We start from the raw sequence: 19030 nt of genomic DNA on the forward strand, positions 1-19030 counted from the left end.
TCCTTTATATTAATACACATTTTTTCAAACAGAATTCATGGAAGTTTTGGGGAAAAATAACAAATTCACTCTCTGCACTAGAACTTATGAAGTCTTTAATTGCCTCTTCAGTCTGATGCAATCAGTTGAAAGACTACACTTGTCCCAACAAAAAAAAAAAGTTTTTACAGCTTGACCTATTTATCAGTACTACAAAGAATAATTGTACAGTAATGGCTCAGCTATGGAATAACCAGGCATAACTTCAGTACAGGATCAGAGAATTTCTGAGAATTTCTGAGACTGACATCTGTCTTTTGACCCTATGTTACTATGGATGTTGAGTACATCTCGTCACCCTTATTTTTATACTTAAGAAAATACAGAAATATCCAATTTTATTCTTAAGCAGAGAATTACCACCTGTCCATTGATGCAGCCACCAGCAATGATACTTGGATCACTTGGACTGAACTGAAAGCAGAAAATGTCTTCAGGACACTCCAACATTAACTAGAAAGAAGAAAGACAGTTGAGAAATACAGTCATACTGATTGTTTGTTCTCTTGTTATTTAAACACTTGGCATATTTAAAAGTCTTGATTAAATACCTGAGGATGCATAGAGTCAAAAAAACTCCAAAAAAGTATTACTGACTGCTGCAGCAATGATTTATCAGAAAGGTTAACTTGCTCTTTGTAAGAAAGCTGGTCTCTTGCTGACACTGCTATAATCCCTGATTGAGAGAGAGAACAAATTTTCTCAGAAGAGACAATTCAAGTTTCAACATGCTGTTAATTATTCAAAGTCACTTGCATTTATACCTTCTGAATACAGTGAAAAAAAAAAAGAAAAAAAACCCCAACCATGTATTTATATTTTTCTTTTTAGATATCAACTTTGAGGAAATTATTTTTGTTACTTAAAATTAAGTTATTTAACAATGACCTGTAGAACCTAAGCATTAGGATAAAATTCAACTTTTTTGCTAGTACTCCTTAATGGTGTAATACTGCACCTGAAATGATGTGACAGGCATATAGTCCTGGCCACCCATCATGAAATCAAGTCTTTTGTAGCTGAATTAATTTCCTATACAGGCTGCAGTGTTGGCTTTTAGTATGCTGTGCAGCTAGGACATTTATATAGAACTTAATTGTGCCTTTAAGCCTGGCTGTGTAGAGCAATAATCCACGGCAGGGAGCTGGAGGAGACATTTAGTATGCCTCGTGATGCTCCCTGGCATTCAGCAGAGCCAAGTCCCATTGTGGCTGTAACATTCCTCACAAGTATTAGGCATGCTACAAGAACCAGCCTTGGGGAGAAGAACAATGGTATGCAGAGCCACCAGAAGGACCTGGCAGAGTTGCAGCCCCACTTAAATGAGCCTATAAGGGAGAAATTACCCTTTCCTATGATCTCTACTTAAACATTAGTGAGGGACTTTGCATGGCCTGTCTGAACTCTACAAAGAATTTGTCCATCTCATTTTTCACTATGTCTCAAATCAGCAATTCAGACAGACATACTCAATCAGTTTTGATTTGTTTTTCAATTTAAAAGCTGATGATTTTATGAAAGATGGATATTTTATAGCCATCATATTATACATGCCATTCAAGTCTCAAATCAGTATTTTAATAGCATTACCATAAATGGTTGGATGCCAGCAAACGCAGCTAATAGTTCTGTTCTTGAGATACTGCAGATCTGTAAATGATTGGTATGCTTTAAGATAAACATCTGGCTTGCCACCAGAACTGTTTTCATCTTCTGCTAGGGCCTTCCAGTCATCAAAAAAAGCATTCATAATTTCATTTTGCTGCAATGCAATCTCCATTCTGTTTTGTGAAAAGAACAGTTAACACTTTCAATAATCCAGATATGACTGCTCAGTAGTAGAATTACAAATATTTCTGTAAAAAGGCAGCTTTTGTTTTACACAAAATTATGACTACAGTAGTAAAAAAAAAAGTATTAATTCCTCAGTCATGCATCACTGTAAGGAAACCCTTTTCCATTTAAATATAAATAACTAATTGTACCAATAATTTAACTCTAGTTCTCTGTGGATCAAGTACAGTGCAATTGTCCAATTCTTGTGCAAAAGATGTCAGTAAGTGAGACTTGTCCCATGACTAAGGGCTGTAGGACAGCAGCTTTGCTTTTCTGCATAAACCTCTGCTTTAGTGAGCAGTGTTTGAAAGACCAGCTTTGCAGCTTGTTTGAAAAGATGTATTGCTATCAACTTTAACAGTTCTAATATCTATTTAAACCAACATTCATGGCATAGACTTCATGCTAATTTTTGTAGAAACAAATATTAATATTATTTGTTAATATTAAAGTAATAAGAGAAAATCCAAAACTGTTGTGGTTTAACCCCAGCCGGCAACTAAGCACCACACAGCTGCTCACTCACTCCCTTCTCCCGCAGTGGAATGGGGGAGAGAATCATAACGGTAAAAGTGAGAAAAGTCATGGGTTGAGATAAAGACAGTTTAATAGGGAAATCAAAAGCTGCTCATGCAAGCAAAGCAAAACAGGGAATTCATTCACCACTTCCCATTGTTCAGCCATCCCCAGGAAAGCAGGGCTCCATCACGTGTGACGGTCACTTGGGAAGACAAATGTCCCCCCCTTCTTCCTTCTTCCCCCAGCTGTATATGCTGAGCATGACGTTCTGTGGTCTGGAATATCCCTTTGGTCAGTTGGGGTTGGCTGTCCCAGCTGTGTCCCCTCCCAACTTCTTGTGCACCCCCAGCCTACTCGCTGGTGGGGCGGTGTGAGAAGCAGAAAAGGCCTTGACTCTGTGCAAGCATTGCTCAGCAGTCACTAAAACATCCCTGGGTTATCAACGCTGTTTCCAGCACAAATCCAAAATACAGCCCCATACCAGCTACTATGAAGGAAATTAACTCTATCCCAGCCAAAACCAACACAAACCCCAAAAAGTATATATAAACAAACAAAAAAAATCAGTATTTGACCAGACCAATGGTCCACTCAGACAAGAGTTCTTGCTTGTATTCTATATTATTTCAGGTAGCCTTTAACATGTATTGCTGCAGTAATTTTACCTTAAATGTACTGATGTAAAAAATTCTTTCAGCTTCTCAGATGACAGGCTCTCTTCTTTTTCTTCATTTGACAACTGTCTAGGAAAATACTGCGTGGCTGCATTTTTTGGATAGGTCCTAACCAATTGGAATAAAATTGAATGTGCATAAGCATAGAAACAATTTCAAAGATAGAAACCCACGTAATGTGTAAAATTAAAAGCTAAGTATATTCAGTTATTCTAGAAACTCTTTGGAAAAGAGTGAAAGAACAAAGATGCAAACAGAGCATCCAATTCTGTTCTCTTAATCAGTTTGTAACTGAGTAACTCCAGAAGGGTTAATTTACATAACTTTAGCTGAGATCAGAGACAGTGTGTAGCTTAATAAGCTGATAAATATTTTCTCACACTTACCATTTTGTCTGAGTACTAGCTTCTCTTACTTTTGGAACTATTTGTATGCCCACATCTTTTTCAAGTATTTTAATACTGAAAGTTTTGTCTTGATAGGACGTGCATTCAAAATAACTGTCTTTTACATATGAAGCATTCTTATCAGTAAATGTAATTGGTGCACCGAACTTCTTGCGTACTCGAGAAATCATATACTTAATCTGGAAAAGAGATATTTCTGTAGTTAGTGGGGAGAAAGTTTTTGGAAAGTTTGTTCTGTAAAATAGCAACACTCATATAATTGTAGAATTAGTTCTATTGATGATGTCTGTGCTGAGTTTACATATATTTCTACGTTTTTAAATTCTGAAGTGCTTATATAAATAACCAATATATGTAATATAGAAGATAGATTTGTATTTCTAAGACAAGAAGTTGCCTTTAGGTAACGGTTTGGATTATTGCTAGTAGGATAAAAGAATTACATTTTCTAATTCATGCAATATCAAAACTGCACCTTTAATTAAAGGATTGATTTGCAGGAGGTCATACTGCATTGGACTTCCAAGACCTAACTTTTCAGCCCTTCCCTCTTAGTGCAATTCTCAACTTTGGGTGAGGTACTTCATCTTCCCTTGCATTGCCTAGAGAGACAAATGTACCCCCAGGAGGATCCACAAAAATTTGTGTGAGGAGTTTCCTTATAGTGAGAACTGGGGAGGAAGAAGGGACGTGGCTTGACTTCTACCCATAAAGAGAGGTAGGCACTTGATTTCAGGCAGTAGAGAGGTATTGCTTTGTCTTGGATTCATAGGCAGGTACGTTTTCCCAGCACCTCCCACAGAACTGGAAAGGAATGTAGGCTGAGAATACTTCTGAGTGGACCTTGCCAGCAAGGTAGAATACAGAATACTTGGACTGCGAATGTGGGTTAAATTTAGTGACTGTGAATTAGCTTTAGAACAATCAGACATCTTTTTAAGTATAAGCAAGATGTCCAGTTGCTGAGAACTATCAAAACTTAGCCAGTCTTCCCTGAACAGGGATTTAGGTATTGAGTAAAAATCACTCATGGACAGTTAAACGCTTGGAGATGCCGCACACATCACAACTTAGGCGACAGCTGTGAGTGGATCTACTTTTTGGATGTATAATTTTCTCAGTATAATTTGTAGGTGTAATTAATCAAATATGCCCTTCTGTAAAGTCAGCTTGTAATACCTGTAGTTGGTAACATTTATTCCGAGGCAGAGAGCCCTTAAAAGTGTTGCATGCTACTTAAATGCCATCCATATAATGAAATAGAGTTCACTGGGCTCCATGGAAACAGAACTAGGTCCGTAGAATATAATTATGACTCAACTTGCAATCTGGCCAGATAGTAAATTGAGCAAAAAGTGGCAGAGATGCTAATGACCAAAGATGATGAGGACTTTTGAACTTACAGCTTAAAAAGTATGTCCAATGCAATCTTACATACCTTATTTGCAGGATTTAAAAAGAACAGAGTTGTAAAAAAAAAAAAAAAAGTTTCTGCAGCACTTTCAGTTTTTATTAAAAGTCGAGCTATTTCTCTATTTCTCTCTTTTTTTTTCTTGAAAGACCCCAAGAAAAACTAGGATTGCAACTTCCAGTTTCCTGACCTTTTTTTTTTAAGGAACTTAAAATAAATTTGGGTTTTTTTAATATTTATTTAATTGACTAACATCTGTTGATTCTGACCTTTGTAACAGTGTCTTTAACAGATTCTTCTTCAACTTCCTTTTCACTGCCAAGAGAAACCCAAGGTTTGTGGACAGGAGGCTTATAAGGATGGATTTCCAGAGTTTCCTCTCTATTTTCTTCTTCTTTTTCTCCTTCTTTTTCTTCTGCAGTTTCTGGAGGCTGTGACATCAGTGAGAAATGGTACTTTTTCAAAAATTTGTTACTGAAATGTAAGTATGCACTAGAAACCCAGTTTTCAGTCTTTAGTCATGCATTCTTTACTTTGTCTCAATGCAGTGAGTCTGGCTATACTGTGCCCCTGGGTATGATTGGGTTAGTTCCTGTTCATTCATTTGTGCATTAGAATTTTCCAATAAATGTTACATATTTAATATTTAACTACTAAAGAGAGACTGTTGTCTTGAAAGCAAATCACTGTTATATAAAAGGAATTTATAGTGATTTTCTACATTGGGCCCTCCTGCCTGGAATTGCAATTTGCTTTTCTATTAATTGTTACTTCTCTTGACACTGGTTGACAAACTGATGTTGAAAAATTATATAATCTACCCATAAACCTTCTCCTATGATGCAATGCACAAGGGGAAATCTTCTACGTATCTAGAGTTATTGAGAACTCAAGAATATTTTAAAGTATGATTTGAAGAATATATGCATACATATGGTGAAAAATAGGTATTATATTTCTTTGAAGATGCCCAATATATTATAATCTTTTATTTTTATGTCTTACTTAGAAACCTGGGTTATGGCAGAGGAAATTAACGCTTATGATAAAAATGCAGCAATGGGGCTTATACTGGCCCTCTGAAGTAAAATACAAAAATTTAATTCAGTCTTTCTCAATATAAAAGATATTTTTACAGTGATACGTGTATTTTTCCATGGTCAGATTTAGCTTTAGAGAAACACTCTGGCATGCCAAGTGCATCAGATGTTAACGAATACAATACCATTCCTGAAATATATGTTTGAGACAAGATTCTGAAATATTAATAGATAGAACACTGCTGTGGTATACTTGGATTTTCTTACCTTCAGAAGGTTTTCCTTGGCCTCCTCAGAAGCAACAAAGTAAAAGTTCTGTCCGTACTGGAACTTTGCATCAAAAACTACCAAAAGTTCTTCCCCTGGATATTCCTATTTTAATTAAAACAATTAGTGGAAAACTGAAAGCAAATAACATACAAAACAGACATGAGCCTGTGACTGGCAAAGCTGCCACTAGTGTAAATTCAGTATCTGGTTAATCTTGTGGTCTTAACACAGAATTTCATGTGCTAATTGAAAAGAACAGATGGATTTTACTTTGTAATAAAAATACGACTGGGACAAAACTAATCTTTTCATACAGAGAATTAAAGAGAAAAGAAATAGTTTTAATGATTCTTGATAAATAGGCCATGAATTAGGAGAAGCCAAAATATGTGAAGCTCTGCCAGTTCACAGAATCAAGACCAATAATGTTTATGTTACTTTTAGCATATTTTCAATCTAAAGTAGTTAAAAAAACAAATGTGCATGGTGAGCCATGAGAAACTTTGAGTTGACAGTGGTCCATGACCTATAGCCGTTGGATATTACAGCATTAATGTATTTACAAAAAGTCAAACAAGGACGGACCTTATCATTAAAAGAATGTATACTCTGAGAGCATGAAGTCTGAAAGTGAGAATGAAATAAGCTACATACTAGGACAACTTTTTTGATAGGGTGGAAATCAGAAATAGTAGCTCTTGTTTTCAAGTCCTGAATGATGTCCTCTTTTTTAATCAGTTTGAAACAATTTTCTTCTGTGACATCTTCATCAACTCGGCAATTAAAAATCTCTTGAGTCTTTGTAGTGAAAACTAAAGGAAAGATTTCTGGGTGGCCTATAAAAGAAAGCAAAATTGCTTGATAAACAAATTCAGAGTGTTGTTTAAACATAAAGATATACTGTAATAATTCTGTGTCTTTTCTGTTTCCTAGCAGAATGCCTTTGAATCCCTCAGCTTTGTTTTTGGTCTTTTGGAAAGCATGGAATACAAATTATATTACATTTTGTTAATCTTGGAAAAGACTCTACCTAACACTTCCCACTTAATGAATATGTTATTCTTTGTATGAGGGGTTTTTTTCCCTCTCGATCAACAGGTGATTAAGAGCTTTAGTGAAGAGTCATTAATGAGCTGTTTTTAATACATTAAGGACACAAGTGCATAGCTCTGATTTAAGAGACCCCTTAAATAAATACACTCTAGTCCTTCCCTGTAGAGCGGTGCCATGTTAAGCCATGTTTAATCTAGATGAGGCTCCAATACTCTCCCAAATAAGGATGCTTTTCTGATTTTGGGCTTTCATCTTCCTCTCATTGAGTTCAGAGTGCAGTTGAGTTTATTTCTCACTAAGCAAGTGAGACTAAAGCAAGGTCACTAAGATTCAAGCCAGATATTTATTTTCAGCTTTGCTGGAGAATATACAGCTGTTGTTTTCTACACACATGACCTCTGTTAGGTTCATTCATATTAATTTAGAACAAACTATTTCTTATCCTAGTTCCGGCACTGTTATCTTCACTGGTTTTAGTAAGGCTCGGTGCAGTTAGGTGACCCATCAACTGCGCTTTGCAAACAATCTGAAGATAATATACAGTGCTTCTTGTTAAGTGTGTGTCAGCTGCATATACATAACACTGGTCCTTCCCATATTACATGTTCTGCCTTCCAGCTTACCTAACAGCTCTAAGTGACTGAGATCACTATAGGCCCAGCTAGTCGAATTTTGCTGCCTAAGGGGGTCTTTTCTTCTTTTGCAATACTGCCATCCCAGGAGACTGCTGCTATATGTCTCAGCTGCCATAGTAAGAGCATTCTTCATGAAGGCCACTATACTTTTGTCTAAGAAGGCTAGCAGATGTTCACTTTGAGTGTTCATCTTTTTGATAAACTGGAAAGTGTAAAAGATTTGGGGACATGTATACATGGGATTTTTATGAACTTAAATGGGCTGCCTTTTGTGATAATAGCTGATACTTTCTATAACCTTTGTTTTATTCTCCTTAGTTTGAGTTATTTAATATTTTATCTTAATTCCCAGCACCTGTGGTATTTTTCTCTTTGTGTACGCCTTAAATGGAAGTTGATATATTTAAAATTATTATATTGACCAGCTGGCTCAGCATGTTTTGAGAAGCCATCTCTAACCTAAGCCAACAAGGACTGACAAAATGATAAATCGTCCTTAATCTCTATCATTCGGGAAGCTAAATCTCTGCATAAGCCTATCGCATAATACATAATGTTTGATGAATCTGACATTTATCCTTTAAAATCTTTCAGCAGTGCTGCTCTTCCACTGCATCTGCTCTGCTATAGCCATTCACTAAAATTACTGACATGCATGGTGCTTCTGGGTACACCCTGCACTATACCAAGTATGATTTACTTAGCGTTCACTAGTCATTTTGTAGCACACACAATCTATTTGTAGCATGCACAGTCCATTAGTTCACTTTCTTCACAAATTGTAGTCAATATTGCATGACTTTCCTTTTTGATATCTCAGAGATTTCCAGGATTTCTGTGTGGATGCTTCCAAAAAATAAAAAGTCATAGGGATTTTGACTGGGAAAGACCTCTGAAAGTTATCTGGTCCAAACTCACTGTTGGCACCACCAGACCAAGTCAGGTCTTGTTTATCTTTCGCAGTCCCTCTGCTTGCCATTTTGACACCTACTCTCAGCAGCTAATGAGGCCAAGACCTAGAATCTTCTTTTGCTTATCAATTTGGCTATAAGACCAGGCTCAGTTCTAGGGTGATTTGAAACATTTAATCCTTTTAAGGCACTGCAAAAGTTGATCTGCAGGACTCCCAGGTCACCCTAGCCAAGGGCATGGTATTGTTAGGAAGCAGACTCAAACCCTAGTACAAACTGCAACACTACAGATATACTTGACAATTCAATATATTGGAGCAAAAAAAATTAGACCTCCTTTTGCAAATTAAATTTCATAGGATAGAAAGAGGATAGAAACCTAGAGTTGCGCTCCAAAAGAGAATGCAATTTCCATCCTCTGCCGTACACAGCTGGCTCACAGGACAGAATGGACAGGAGAGCAAAGGAACAAGAAATGTGTACATATCTCAGTCCTCAGAGTTGTTTATGTGGCTAGCGCAATTAGGATGGCTAGAACCTACAGAAAAATTATAAATGTAATTTGCTGATTCTTATGTGAAATTTTTTCAGAATATTATTCCCATGGCTCAAATAAATTAAAGTAAACCCGACCAATTAGATTTTTTTTTTGATACATCAAAAATCCTAATCAGGAGCAACTGTTGTTTATTCAGAAAGCTTGTATGATGTTATTTTTTAAAATGCAGAATCATGCATACAGCCCTGTCCACAAATGCTAATGCTAAAAAAATCATTTCAAAGAGATGTAGGTTTCAGTGTCAAATGAAACAATACAAGCATGCATTAAAGTTATGCAAAATTACAATAGACATCACTACGAGAGAGAGCAGAGTAGGACAGATAGTCTAAGTGTATTTTCTTCAATGCTCTATTGCTATAAGTCCAAGTTAAAAACAAAGTAATGATCAGAATTAAAGTATGGACATCTTTTAGTATAAAGGACTAAAATCTTATAGTATAGAATGCTATATTGTAACAGATTCTATACTATAGAATCTATATTATAGATTATAGGTTCTATAGTATAACATAAGGAGCTGATACTGGAATTCTTACTATTATGAACATTTTTATTGAATGTTGTTTTCGAGTAAAAAGTATGTAGCATCTAACCAGAGGCTTCACATTTTTTTTCCAGTAGTAAGTTATATCATTTGTAACAGTCAACAGCTCTTAGTGTGATGAGAACTTCACAAAGGACCAAGAAGCTCTAAGAGAAGTAAAGAACACTTGCAGGTCTTACGCTAAGGAGGTACCATGCATGGACAGTGTCTGCATATAGTAGCATTATTTTCCTGCTTTTAGCAACAGGTTTCTAGCAATAGTTTCGATATTATGGCTCTAACCTTATTTGCCACTAGGTGGAGGTAAAATTCTCTTTTACTGACAAAACTAAGTGTCTCCAGGATCACGGAAAATACATCTGAGGGATCACTTACTGTCCATTTTCATTAATTGCAGCTTAGCTATTTCGGTGATGCTAATCAGAGTGCAATTTTCACTTCCACCTCTGTGCTCATAGGATTATACAGGAAGACAAGTGATTTATGATTTCTTTAAAAATTACCTAGTTTGTATATTCCTACTTCGCCACATTGTTTTAGCTTTTAGCAATAAAAGCCATACTGTTAAAAGCCAATTAAGAAGATAACCCTTTGGGCTGTTCCTGTAAACTGTAGATAAATTTTACATTGAGATCAATTTAAGTTCTATCTGAGGAAGAATTGCACAAATCAGGTCTGAAGAAAAATCCAACCAGAAATGTGAAAAAACATTAAAAAATTATTTGGTGTTTAAGAAAAAAGAATATATTTCAATTCAAATAATTCTGTATTTTAGCTCTTAACTATGGCCACACTTAAAACTGCACTTTTCTTGCACATAAGCCAAAAGAAAAGCTTGATACCTTGTGACTTTTAAATGGCAGATTTTTTTCCCCTACAAAGCAAAAGATGTTAATCAATGTCTACTGATATCTGTGATTAAAAACCACAAGTGATACGCTAAAATCATCTTCTCACCAGATTTAATAATGATTTGACAAAGATCAAAGATTAAAAAACGATAAAAATATTTCAAGTTTTTCTTTCAATTGCTTAACTATTATTAAATGCAAACATTTTGCACCCTACAATTCTGTTGTGATGCTTTTTACTTCCCCTGATCCCAGGCTTCTCTCAACCCAAGATAAAAACAAACCCATGCCTGTTTCACCATTCCTTGCTGCACTGCCTGCTACTCAGAGAGTGGTACTGTAATCACTACTGTAAGAGCTGCATCTCTTCATAGTTTCTAATTTTTCTCATTCATAAAAAATATTTCCTTTTCATTCCCTGGCATTAGTAACACTGAAGCTTCAAAATGCTTAAAGTATTCCAAAACTATTACTTTAAAGCCCAGTCGTCATAGTACTTACCTATACCAGCCATAGAAAGATCAACTTCGTCTTTTTTACCTGAAATATAATGACATGATGTTATCAGTAATTTTTCTTCACAACAAAGTAACTATAAATACACAGTCCTGTCCTTGTTATGGCAATATTTAAAATATCTCTCTGTATTTAAAACTAAACTGTGAAGAGGAAACATAATTTCTATTCAGTTCAAATTTAACACCAGAAATGAGTGAAGCCTTTTAAAATAGATCTGTATCTTAAGGAGATGTTAGCATATTTTGAAACTATGGAGATCTAAACCTCATTTTTATTTTGAGCAGGTGGTCTGCATAAGAGAGAAGCCATACGAAATCTGTCATCTTGTGCACACTGCTGTTCCCAGTGTTGAAAACTGCACTGACTGCTATCTGATAGCACCTGCTTGCGGCAGTTACCAGGCAAATCATGTCGTGTGAAGGGGAGATAAATGGGCAAGGCTCGCTAACATCAGACAGTAGCAGAACTGGCAGGTGTGCAGGTAGAGCAGACCTTAGTCCCCTCTGACAGTGGTGAGATGGGTAGGCTTGCTCTGGGTGGCAGGGTGCTGCAGGAGCCAGGCTTTCTTCAGCTCCTGAGAGAGGGTCTGCAAACCTCACAACGAGGTAGGACAGGAACAGATTAGCACTGATGTACAGAATATGCTCTGCAGCACAACAGCTATTAATCAGCTGGCAGGGAAAAGGTGATTAAAAGGTGAAAGCAACTTCAGGAAGGTGGCTGTCATGGCAGAAAAAAAAAAATCTCTGAAACAAAACAAATAAAACCCAAGCAAAAGTACGTTCCCACCTTTTCTGAGAATGTGCATGAATCACTAGAAAAAATATTTGTGTATAGCAAAGGCTCATTAGCCTTACCCTTCATTAACTATACTTTAATTATACTTTATAAATGACACAAGTGAGATAGTATCTCAGCACATCTCAGAAAAAATGCAATAAAATGCACTGCAAAATTAAATTGTGAGACTTTGGTATATTTTCAAGCTCTATTACTGTACCTTTACAGTGTGATCCTGAGCACCCGAACTCCTGCTTCTGGGGGCAACTCTCTGCCTGACGCTCTCTCCCTGGGCTGTTAGCTTTTGTGAATCTCCCCACTTAATATATATTAAGCCTCCCAATTTCCCATTCAATAGTATTATTATAACACCACAAACCATTAAATCAAAACTACCAAGACAAAGCATAAATACTGCAATGTAGCTTTTTTATGTTCCTTATACTGGTTACAAAACCATAATCAGTAATTGTAGATCTCTCATTTATATAAAATAGGATATTCTAATTTATTGCATGTTTACTTAAATGCGTGGGCCCATAATAATTAAGGTAGCTGTCATGTGAGATCAGATTACTGCTTGTTTCATTGCTCCTGTAGCTTACATACCAAGCTGTGTTCGTTTTCCTTTTGAGGATTCTTTAGCTTTGTTTTCACTTTTCTGTTTCTTTGCTGAGGTTTTTGGACCTTTCAAGGAGGTCTTGCCGGATATGAGATTTTCTGACATTTTTTCAGATTTCGCTAGAGAAAAATACATACCATCAATAAACTTTAAACAGACAATGGAATGCACCATCTATGAGTGAAAGTTTGGTCCATGATTTTATGTAGTTTATCATTACAGTATTATTTTCATATGCAGCCAAAGGTGTGTTCCATAATTTTAAATATAAACTGTATTTTGGTATGATATGTAATAGATGGAAATACTTCCTCTGTCCAGGGTGATTAAGTATGGAAACTGATTATCCAAAACAGTGAAAGGTTAAATTAGGAGAGGGGTTTCTCTTACCCTGAGCTACAGTGGGAAGAGCACAGGTGAAAATTCTCCAGTTATAAATATTTGCCCCAATGTCATTAAGTGTACATCATTACTCAGCTGCACAAAGTATTTCTGTAGTTTTTTCTATTTCCAGTTAATTTTTCAGTGTAGCTCTGTGGGGGACAAACTTGGAAAGAAGATGTATGCATAATTACATATAGCAGCCACACAGCTGGAGACGATGCTGTATAGAAGGCTACTCTTGTTTCATTTACTTTCCTTCTTCCCAATATCTAGAATAAGGCTGAGAACAGCAGCGTAGAAAAGGCTCAGTTCCATTGCAAAGAAGGAAATGCAGTACAGCCTGCCCACTGTACAGACCGCACAGCACCATCATGTGGAAGGTACACACATAGCAGCCCATAGAACAACTAAATCGGGATGGTCCACATTCTATTAGAAGTATTGAAAATTGGTTGATGTTATTATTAAACAGCTAGAGGCGTTCAGCTGGGATAAGGACAATAGGAGTCTCTGTTTGTGTACTTCCTTCCTCTTCCATGTTCCCACTTTTTTTTAAGACTGTAAGCTGACTGGGAGAGGAACCATTTTTTTAAATGTCTACAAAGCACCTACAGTATTTGGATGCTGTTATAATTTTAACACTAAGAGGAAAGCAGATGCACTTACAGGACAGCAAAAGATGGCACCTTCAAGAACTGTGTCATGACCTAACTATTTCTGATGAACTCTTACAGCAGCTACAGCCTGTCTGCCTGCACATGCGAACAGTATGTTTACTGTCAAGAGGCTTAAGGTGAAAAGGTGAGTTTATAAAATAAGTGTTCTATCTTGAGACTTTCCCAATGAAAGGCCTAATATAGTGTGAGCATTGAAACAAACATGCTGTGGCCTGTGCATTTGCAATTTCTGTGGTCATCCTGGCTTTGGGATGGTCTTTCATTCCCCAGACCGAGAAACAGTGTTTTTCTGTTTTGTAAAACAGTTCTCAAATACTCCAGAAGCAAGCAATATAATTTTACCTTCCAATCTGAATTCTAGTTTGGGAGGTGGCCACTGATGGCAAGATATAGGTCATGGACTATAGTTTGGGTTTGGGATCTATGTTAATTTCCCATGAATTCAAGGTAAATTTTGTCGTTGACTTTAATGGGAGCAGAGTCTGACACTCTTACTACAGTTATGCATTTTTCTTTTTCACTCTAGTCAAAATAGAAGAATATACTCTATAAATCCTCAGGCTCTTTTCCCTATCATACTGGATCTTGCAGATGACAGGTGACAAGCTGCATCTATGGGATGTTAGTGCATTTCTCTGTTGTTCGATCATTATGGCAAATACAGTCCCCTTCAATAATCCATCTGAAGAACTGTAGCAATTTAATCTTCTGCTTTTTCCAAAAAGTAATGATAATACCAATGCAAAGCAGATTAATGTTGCAGAATTCTGAAACTTTTGCCTTGCAAGGGATGATGTTTTTGGAAGATTAAAAAAACTCCACAAGTCATGTATAATGAATGTAAGGAGAAAGTTAGGAGTTTTTTCTGCCCTCATTCTCACAGTCTTTTTGTCAAATACAGGACTACAAACATTGACAATATATTTATGTCTAACATTCAATATATTTTCCCATTTATAACCTTTCAAAGGAGCCTCTAGACTGAACAATATGCTAAGTTTATAGTTCTGGAACACTTAGGGCTACCTGACCTAGAGTGCATGTCAATTCAGATGGTGAAAAGAGGCTAATTGTCCCTTATGTAAAAAAAAAAAGCACAAAGCTGTTTATTATCCATCTCCTTGTATATTTTATGTAAAAATAATTGTCACCCATTTTATAAATTAATTCTGTGACTACTGTAATTTGAAATGAACCCTGATGCCTCTGCATAAAAGAGATAGCCCTCCAGGATAGCAGGAGAGGCCAGCTGGTTTACAAATTAGTTGAAGGACAATATGAACAATCTCATATATATTACAGTCATATTGTCTTACTTCACTATTTCCTAATTATACACTGAAACAAAGCCAGTTTGGAAGTTTTGAGTTCTTTGTTCTGAGTAACCTAAACTCTAAGTCACATGAGTAGAGGAAACACTGAGAGGGCTGAGATAAGTCACATGCCTATGTTTAGTACAGTAAAAACATCCCTTTTCTTTTGACTGACTTCAAGTATATTATGTCTATAAAAACAGTTAAAACTTTTGAAAATTGTCTCCCAGTAATACCGTTCCTCCTCCTTTACTGAAAGAAGCAGGTGTAGAGGTACACACAGCACTATACAGATAAGGGCAGTGCTGGTGAAGGCAGTGTTGGTGGCTGAGTGTATGTATATGCATATGTTAATACAAAAAGTATCCCTGTTTAGAGGTTGCAAATGAATTCAGCAATCAATAGCACTGTTCGTGGGTCCATCTGTGATGCATAGAACCTCACCAGCTCGAAAATGTATAGAAAAGTACAAAGTAGTTACGTCCTTTTACAATATCCCTGATACCATATCACCTCTGCCCATTTGTCATCCTGTGGGCGTATGGTTGTCAGTGGTTAGGAAACATGTAAGGCCTCCAAAGAAAGCAAAGGCAGAACTTCTAAAAACTTATCTGGAAGCATAATCAAGCCCATAGCCATTTACAAAGTATGTATGCAAAGTTGGTTTTTTACCCAGGATTGTGCTACTAACCCCCAGGTGCTCCCTGCAGGAAAGCAATATGCACTGAGAACTTTAAAACAGGTACCGAAGAGCAATCTTTTGCACCCCATCTCTTCCAAAAAAGAAAGAAAGGGGCAAAAATCCTGATGGTTCTTAATGTGTAATATAAAAGCTAGTATTTTCAGAAATTACCTCTTACTTCAAGGGTTTGGTTTTTTTCCACTCCCTAAGATTTTACACAAAGTACCAAATCCTATCAAGAAAACGATGAAAAAATTGGTGTTTGTATTAGAGAACTGTCTGAAAATATGACAAAACAATAATTTCTTTAATCTGTGGTTAGTTCCTATCCTCTTAGGGATATTTCTATATTGCTTATTTAGAAAGGACTCTAATATGTGTATTTGTCCAGAAACATGCAAATGTATTATGCCTTTCCATTAATACTTATATAAATTCATGATTCTATGATTGGGAAGTTGGAAACAACCTTTAAATTAACCTAATTTGAAAAATTTAAGAGTGTAAAACCTACAAAAAATAATAGCTCTTGAAAATCAGTTGTCATAAACATTGCCGTATGTTTTACTTTTAAAAAGTAAGTAATTTATGGTATTAAAATTTCATTAAATATATTCAGTCTAATTTTTCAGCAATTTTTAAGTGGAACACAGTGTTACATTATTTAATTGGTAAAGCCCAAGTAAATATTTGACAACTCTGGCATTTCGTAGCCTAGTTGATTTACAGATGGCTGTAATATTTTGCACGTTTGGCTCAAGAGAAAAATAAGATCAGAGTGGTCTCCTAATTGTTTAATGTACTGAAACATTTACAGTTATAAAACAAATCCATCAAGTTGCTAGGTACTGCAAAAGGGGAAAGTTAATTAGCTGTCAGTACTACAAAAGATGCTGTCTGAATTGAGGACACAGAATGATTTATTTGTTGCCTAATTGAATGACTTAAGGTCAAGCCTGTGTGCAGTACTAATTTAGGACTGTAATTTACTACAATTTGGAATGACATAAGAATTGAGTGCACGTCCATTTAATAAAAGCGCTACAAAGAAATTATCAAAAACACGTGCTACTTGCTTTTGTGTTGTGTTACTATCAAGCTAAAAATCACATTTGTCTGTAAACATTTAGGAACTCATTAAAAATACCATCTTGAGAATGAACCAATCTCTCCAGAAATTCATATACAATGTTCACTTTAATTGAATTTATTCTACCTTGCTCTAGACAAAGAGCAAATAATACAAACACCTAAAGTTTGTATTGTTAATAATGCTTGTGCATATTTGGACACACCTTCATTGCATAAGCTGTAGGGAGTAAAGCTGAATTTCTGGCAACTGCCAAATCATTTCAGCATATGAATAGTTGTATTTGAATGTACCTGATTTCACACATACAGCTTCTCCTGAAACTAGGCCTACTGATACAAACCAATAGAGAGGTAGTTACAGGCGTTGGGATGATAAGTACAATGCATGTAAATTTAGGTTAAGAATTAATAAGAAAGGCATGGAGAACAAAATGGAAAACTTCATTAAAACACTAGATAATACTGTATTCTGTTTCTCTCCTTTCTTCCATTCAAAGAGGAATAGAACAGAATTGGAAAAGGTAAAAAAAGAGGCTAACATGGGTGATTGAAGATATGGGACGTGTTTTGTACTAGGAATAAACAAGGACTCTTTTCAGCCTGCGAAAGACAGGACTGACGAGGATATGACAGAAGTCAGCAAAATCATGAGAGGCCTGGAGAAAGTGACCAGGGAATGATTATTCATGGTCTTTCGTAATACAAGATCTAGCTGGCATCACATGAGCTTACCAAGGGACAGACTGAAAACAAACAAAAGGAGTACAGAAGTATTTCATTGCACAATAGGTAGTTGAATTAAGGAGCATACTGCCTGTGGACAGGATAGCTGCCAAAAGTGCACTATTTCAAAAAGTAACAGGGCAAGTTGACAGACAAAAAATTGAGGATTACCAAAAATGTTGATAATACCTCGGCTACAGAAAGGAAACCATCAATCCAAGAAAAAAGGGTGCGAAGAGTAGAAGTATGGCTTTACTATAGTCTTGCCCAGGCCTCTTACTGGCCGAGGCAGAACTTCTGGTGTGAGCCAGTACAGCTGGTCTGCGTTATTAAAATTTATTAACAATTTGGTCAGTACCTCAATAGTTACTAATTATGATATTTAAGTTGTCATAGCATGATTCTGTCAGGAAGCGACCAGTAGCATATGTTGCCTTGTTATGACTTTTGAACCAGAACTGTTATATTGTAAAGATTTACACTAGGTAAGTCTTTATCCACTTCTTTCCTCTTTTTTAAGCAAAGGCGGGAAAAATAACCGTCTCGTCTCTTAAACGTGAGAGCTAGGTTGCCGGGACAAAACCGCGCGCTGAGGCGGGGACGGGGGATGAACGAACGTGCAGGTCGCCTGCAGAAGCAGAGGGGCCCGCCCGGCGGGGCCGGGAAGGCTTCGCTCCGCCGTCAGGGCGGGCTTTGCGGCCGCCCGGCTCCGCTCGCTAGCACCCCTCCGGCCTTTGGCACGGCCACCCACCAGGGCCCGCCGGGCCCTTCCCCTCCCGCAGGCCAGGGGACGACGCGCAGCCCGCCGGCGGGGCGGGCGGCGAAAGAGGCGGCTGAGGCGGCCTCGGCCGCACGGAGCAGGCCGCGGGCTCCGCGGCTGCGGCCCGGCCCAACGCTTATTGCCCGTCGGCTGCTGCCCGTGCTCTCAAGCCTGTGGGTTTTCACCCGTTGCCACTTGCGCAGCGGGGCCGCTTCCTCGCCTTGCCGGGTCCCCTTCGCCCCCGGCCGCCCCTACCTGCCCGGCACCGCTGCCCCGGCCCCGCCGCGTCCCTGGCGCCGCGCGGTTGACAGGGCAACGGGGCGGGCCAGGATTGACGCTTCCGACAGGCAATCGGCGCTCTGCTTTTCGAACCCGCCCCCGCGAGGGGGAGCTGCTATTGGGGGTTCCTCGCGGGACAGCGGCTATGGGGTAAAAACTACAAGTCCCGGCATGCTGCGCGCGGAAGGCCCGTCGCCGCCTGGGGCAAGTGGGGAGCAGAGCACGATGGGGTCTGTAGGCGGCCGCTGGTGGCAGCTTGCTCTGCAGACGAGCCACCCACGGTCCCCCCGCCCCAGCACCTCCTCGCCGTTAGCTGCCAGGCAGTGCTGGGGGGATCCGATGCGATTTGGTAGCATGAAGATTTGTATGCCGCATCTTTCATATTTTTGATGCATAAAAATAATTCAGTTTGCTTTGCTGCAATGTAAAACGCAGCAGCCCCGGAGC

General features: G+C 37.8%; 1 protein-coding gene across 3 annotated transcripts in view; it reads right to left on the bottom strand.

Moving 5' to 3' along the window:
* Positions 1-18599, bottom strand: part of DNAI3 (dynein axonemal intermediate chain 3) — a 32621-nt gene extending 14022 nt beyond the window's left edge. Inside the window, exons 1-11 of one of the 3 annotated variants that reach the window (XM_075039106.1) lie at positions 18560-18599; positions 12661-12792; positions 11254-11292; positions 6851-7032; positions 6194-6298; positions 5156-5317; positions 3455-3654; positions 3060-3176; positions 1630-1820; positions 591-715; positions 403-492 (exon numbers count right to left, since the gene is read on the bottom strand). In XM_075039106.1, coding sequence (XP_074895207.1) covers positions 403-492; positions 591-715; positions 1630-1820; positions 3060-3176; positions 3455-3654; positions 5156-5317; positions 6194-6298; positions 6851-7032; positions 11254-11292; positions 12661-12778 — 1329 coding nt within the window. In that variant the 5' untranslated portion in view covers positions 12779-12792; positions 18560-18599. Of the gene's footprint in view, positions 1-402; positions 493-590; positions 716-1629; positions 1821-3059; positions 3177-3454; positions 3655-5155; positions 5318-6193; positions 6299-6850; positions 7033-11253; positions 11293-12660; positions 13067-18559 lie in introns of those variants that run through there. The other 2 variants (XR_012652066.1, XM_075039105.1) reach the window with 2 other exon arrangements.
* Between the last annotated feature and the right edge of the window lie 431 nt (positions 18600-19030).

This window comes from Buteo buteo, chromosome 10 (assembly GCF_964188355.1).
Source record: "Buteo buteo chromosome 10, bButBut1.hap1.1, whole genome shotgun sequence".
In the NCBI taxonomy this organism is placed as follows: Eukaryota; Metazoa; Chordata; class Aves; order Accipitriformes; family Accipitridae; genus Buteo; species Buteo buteo.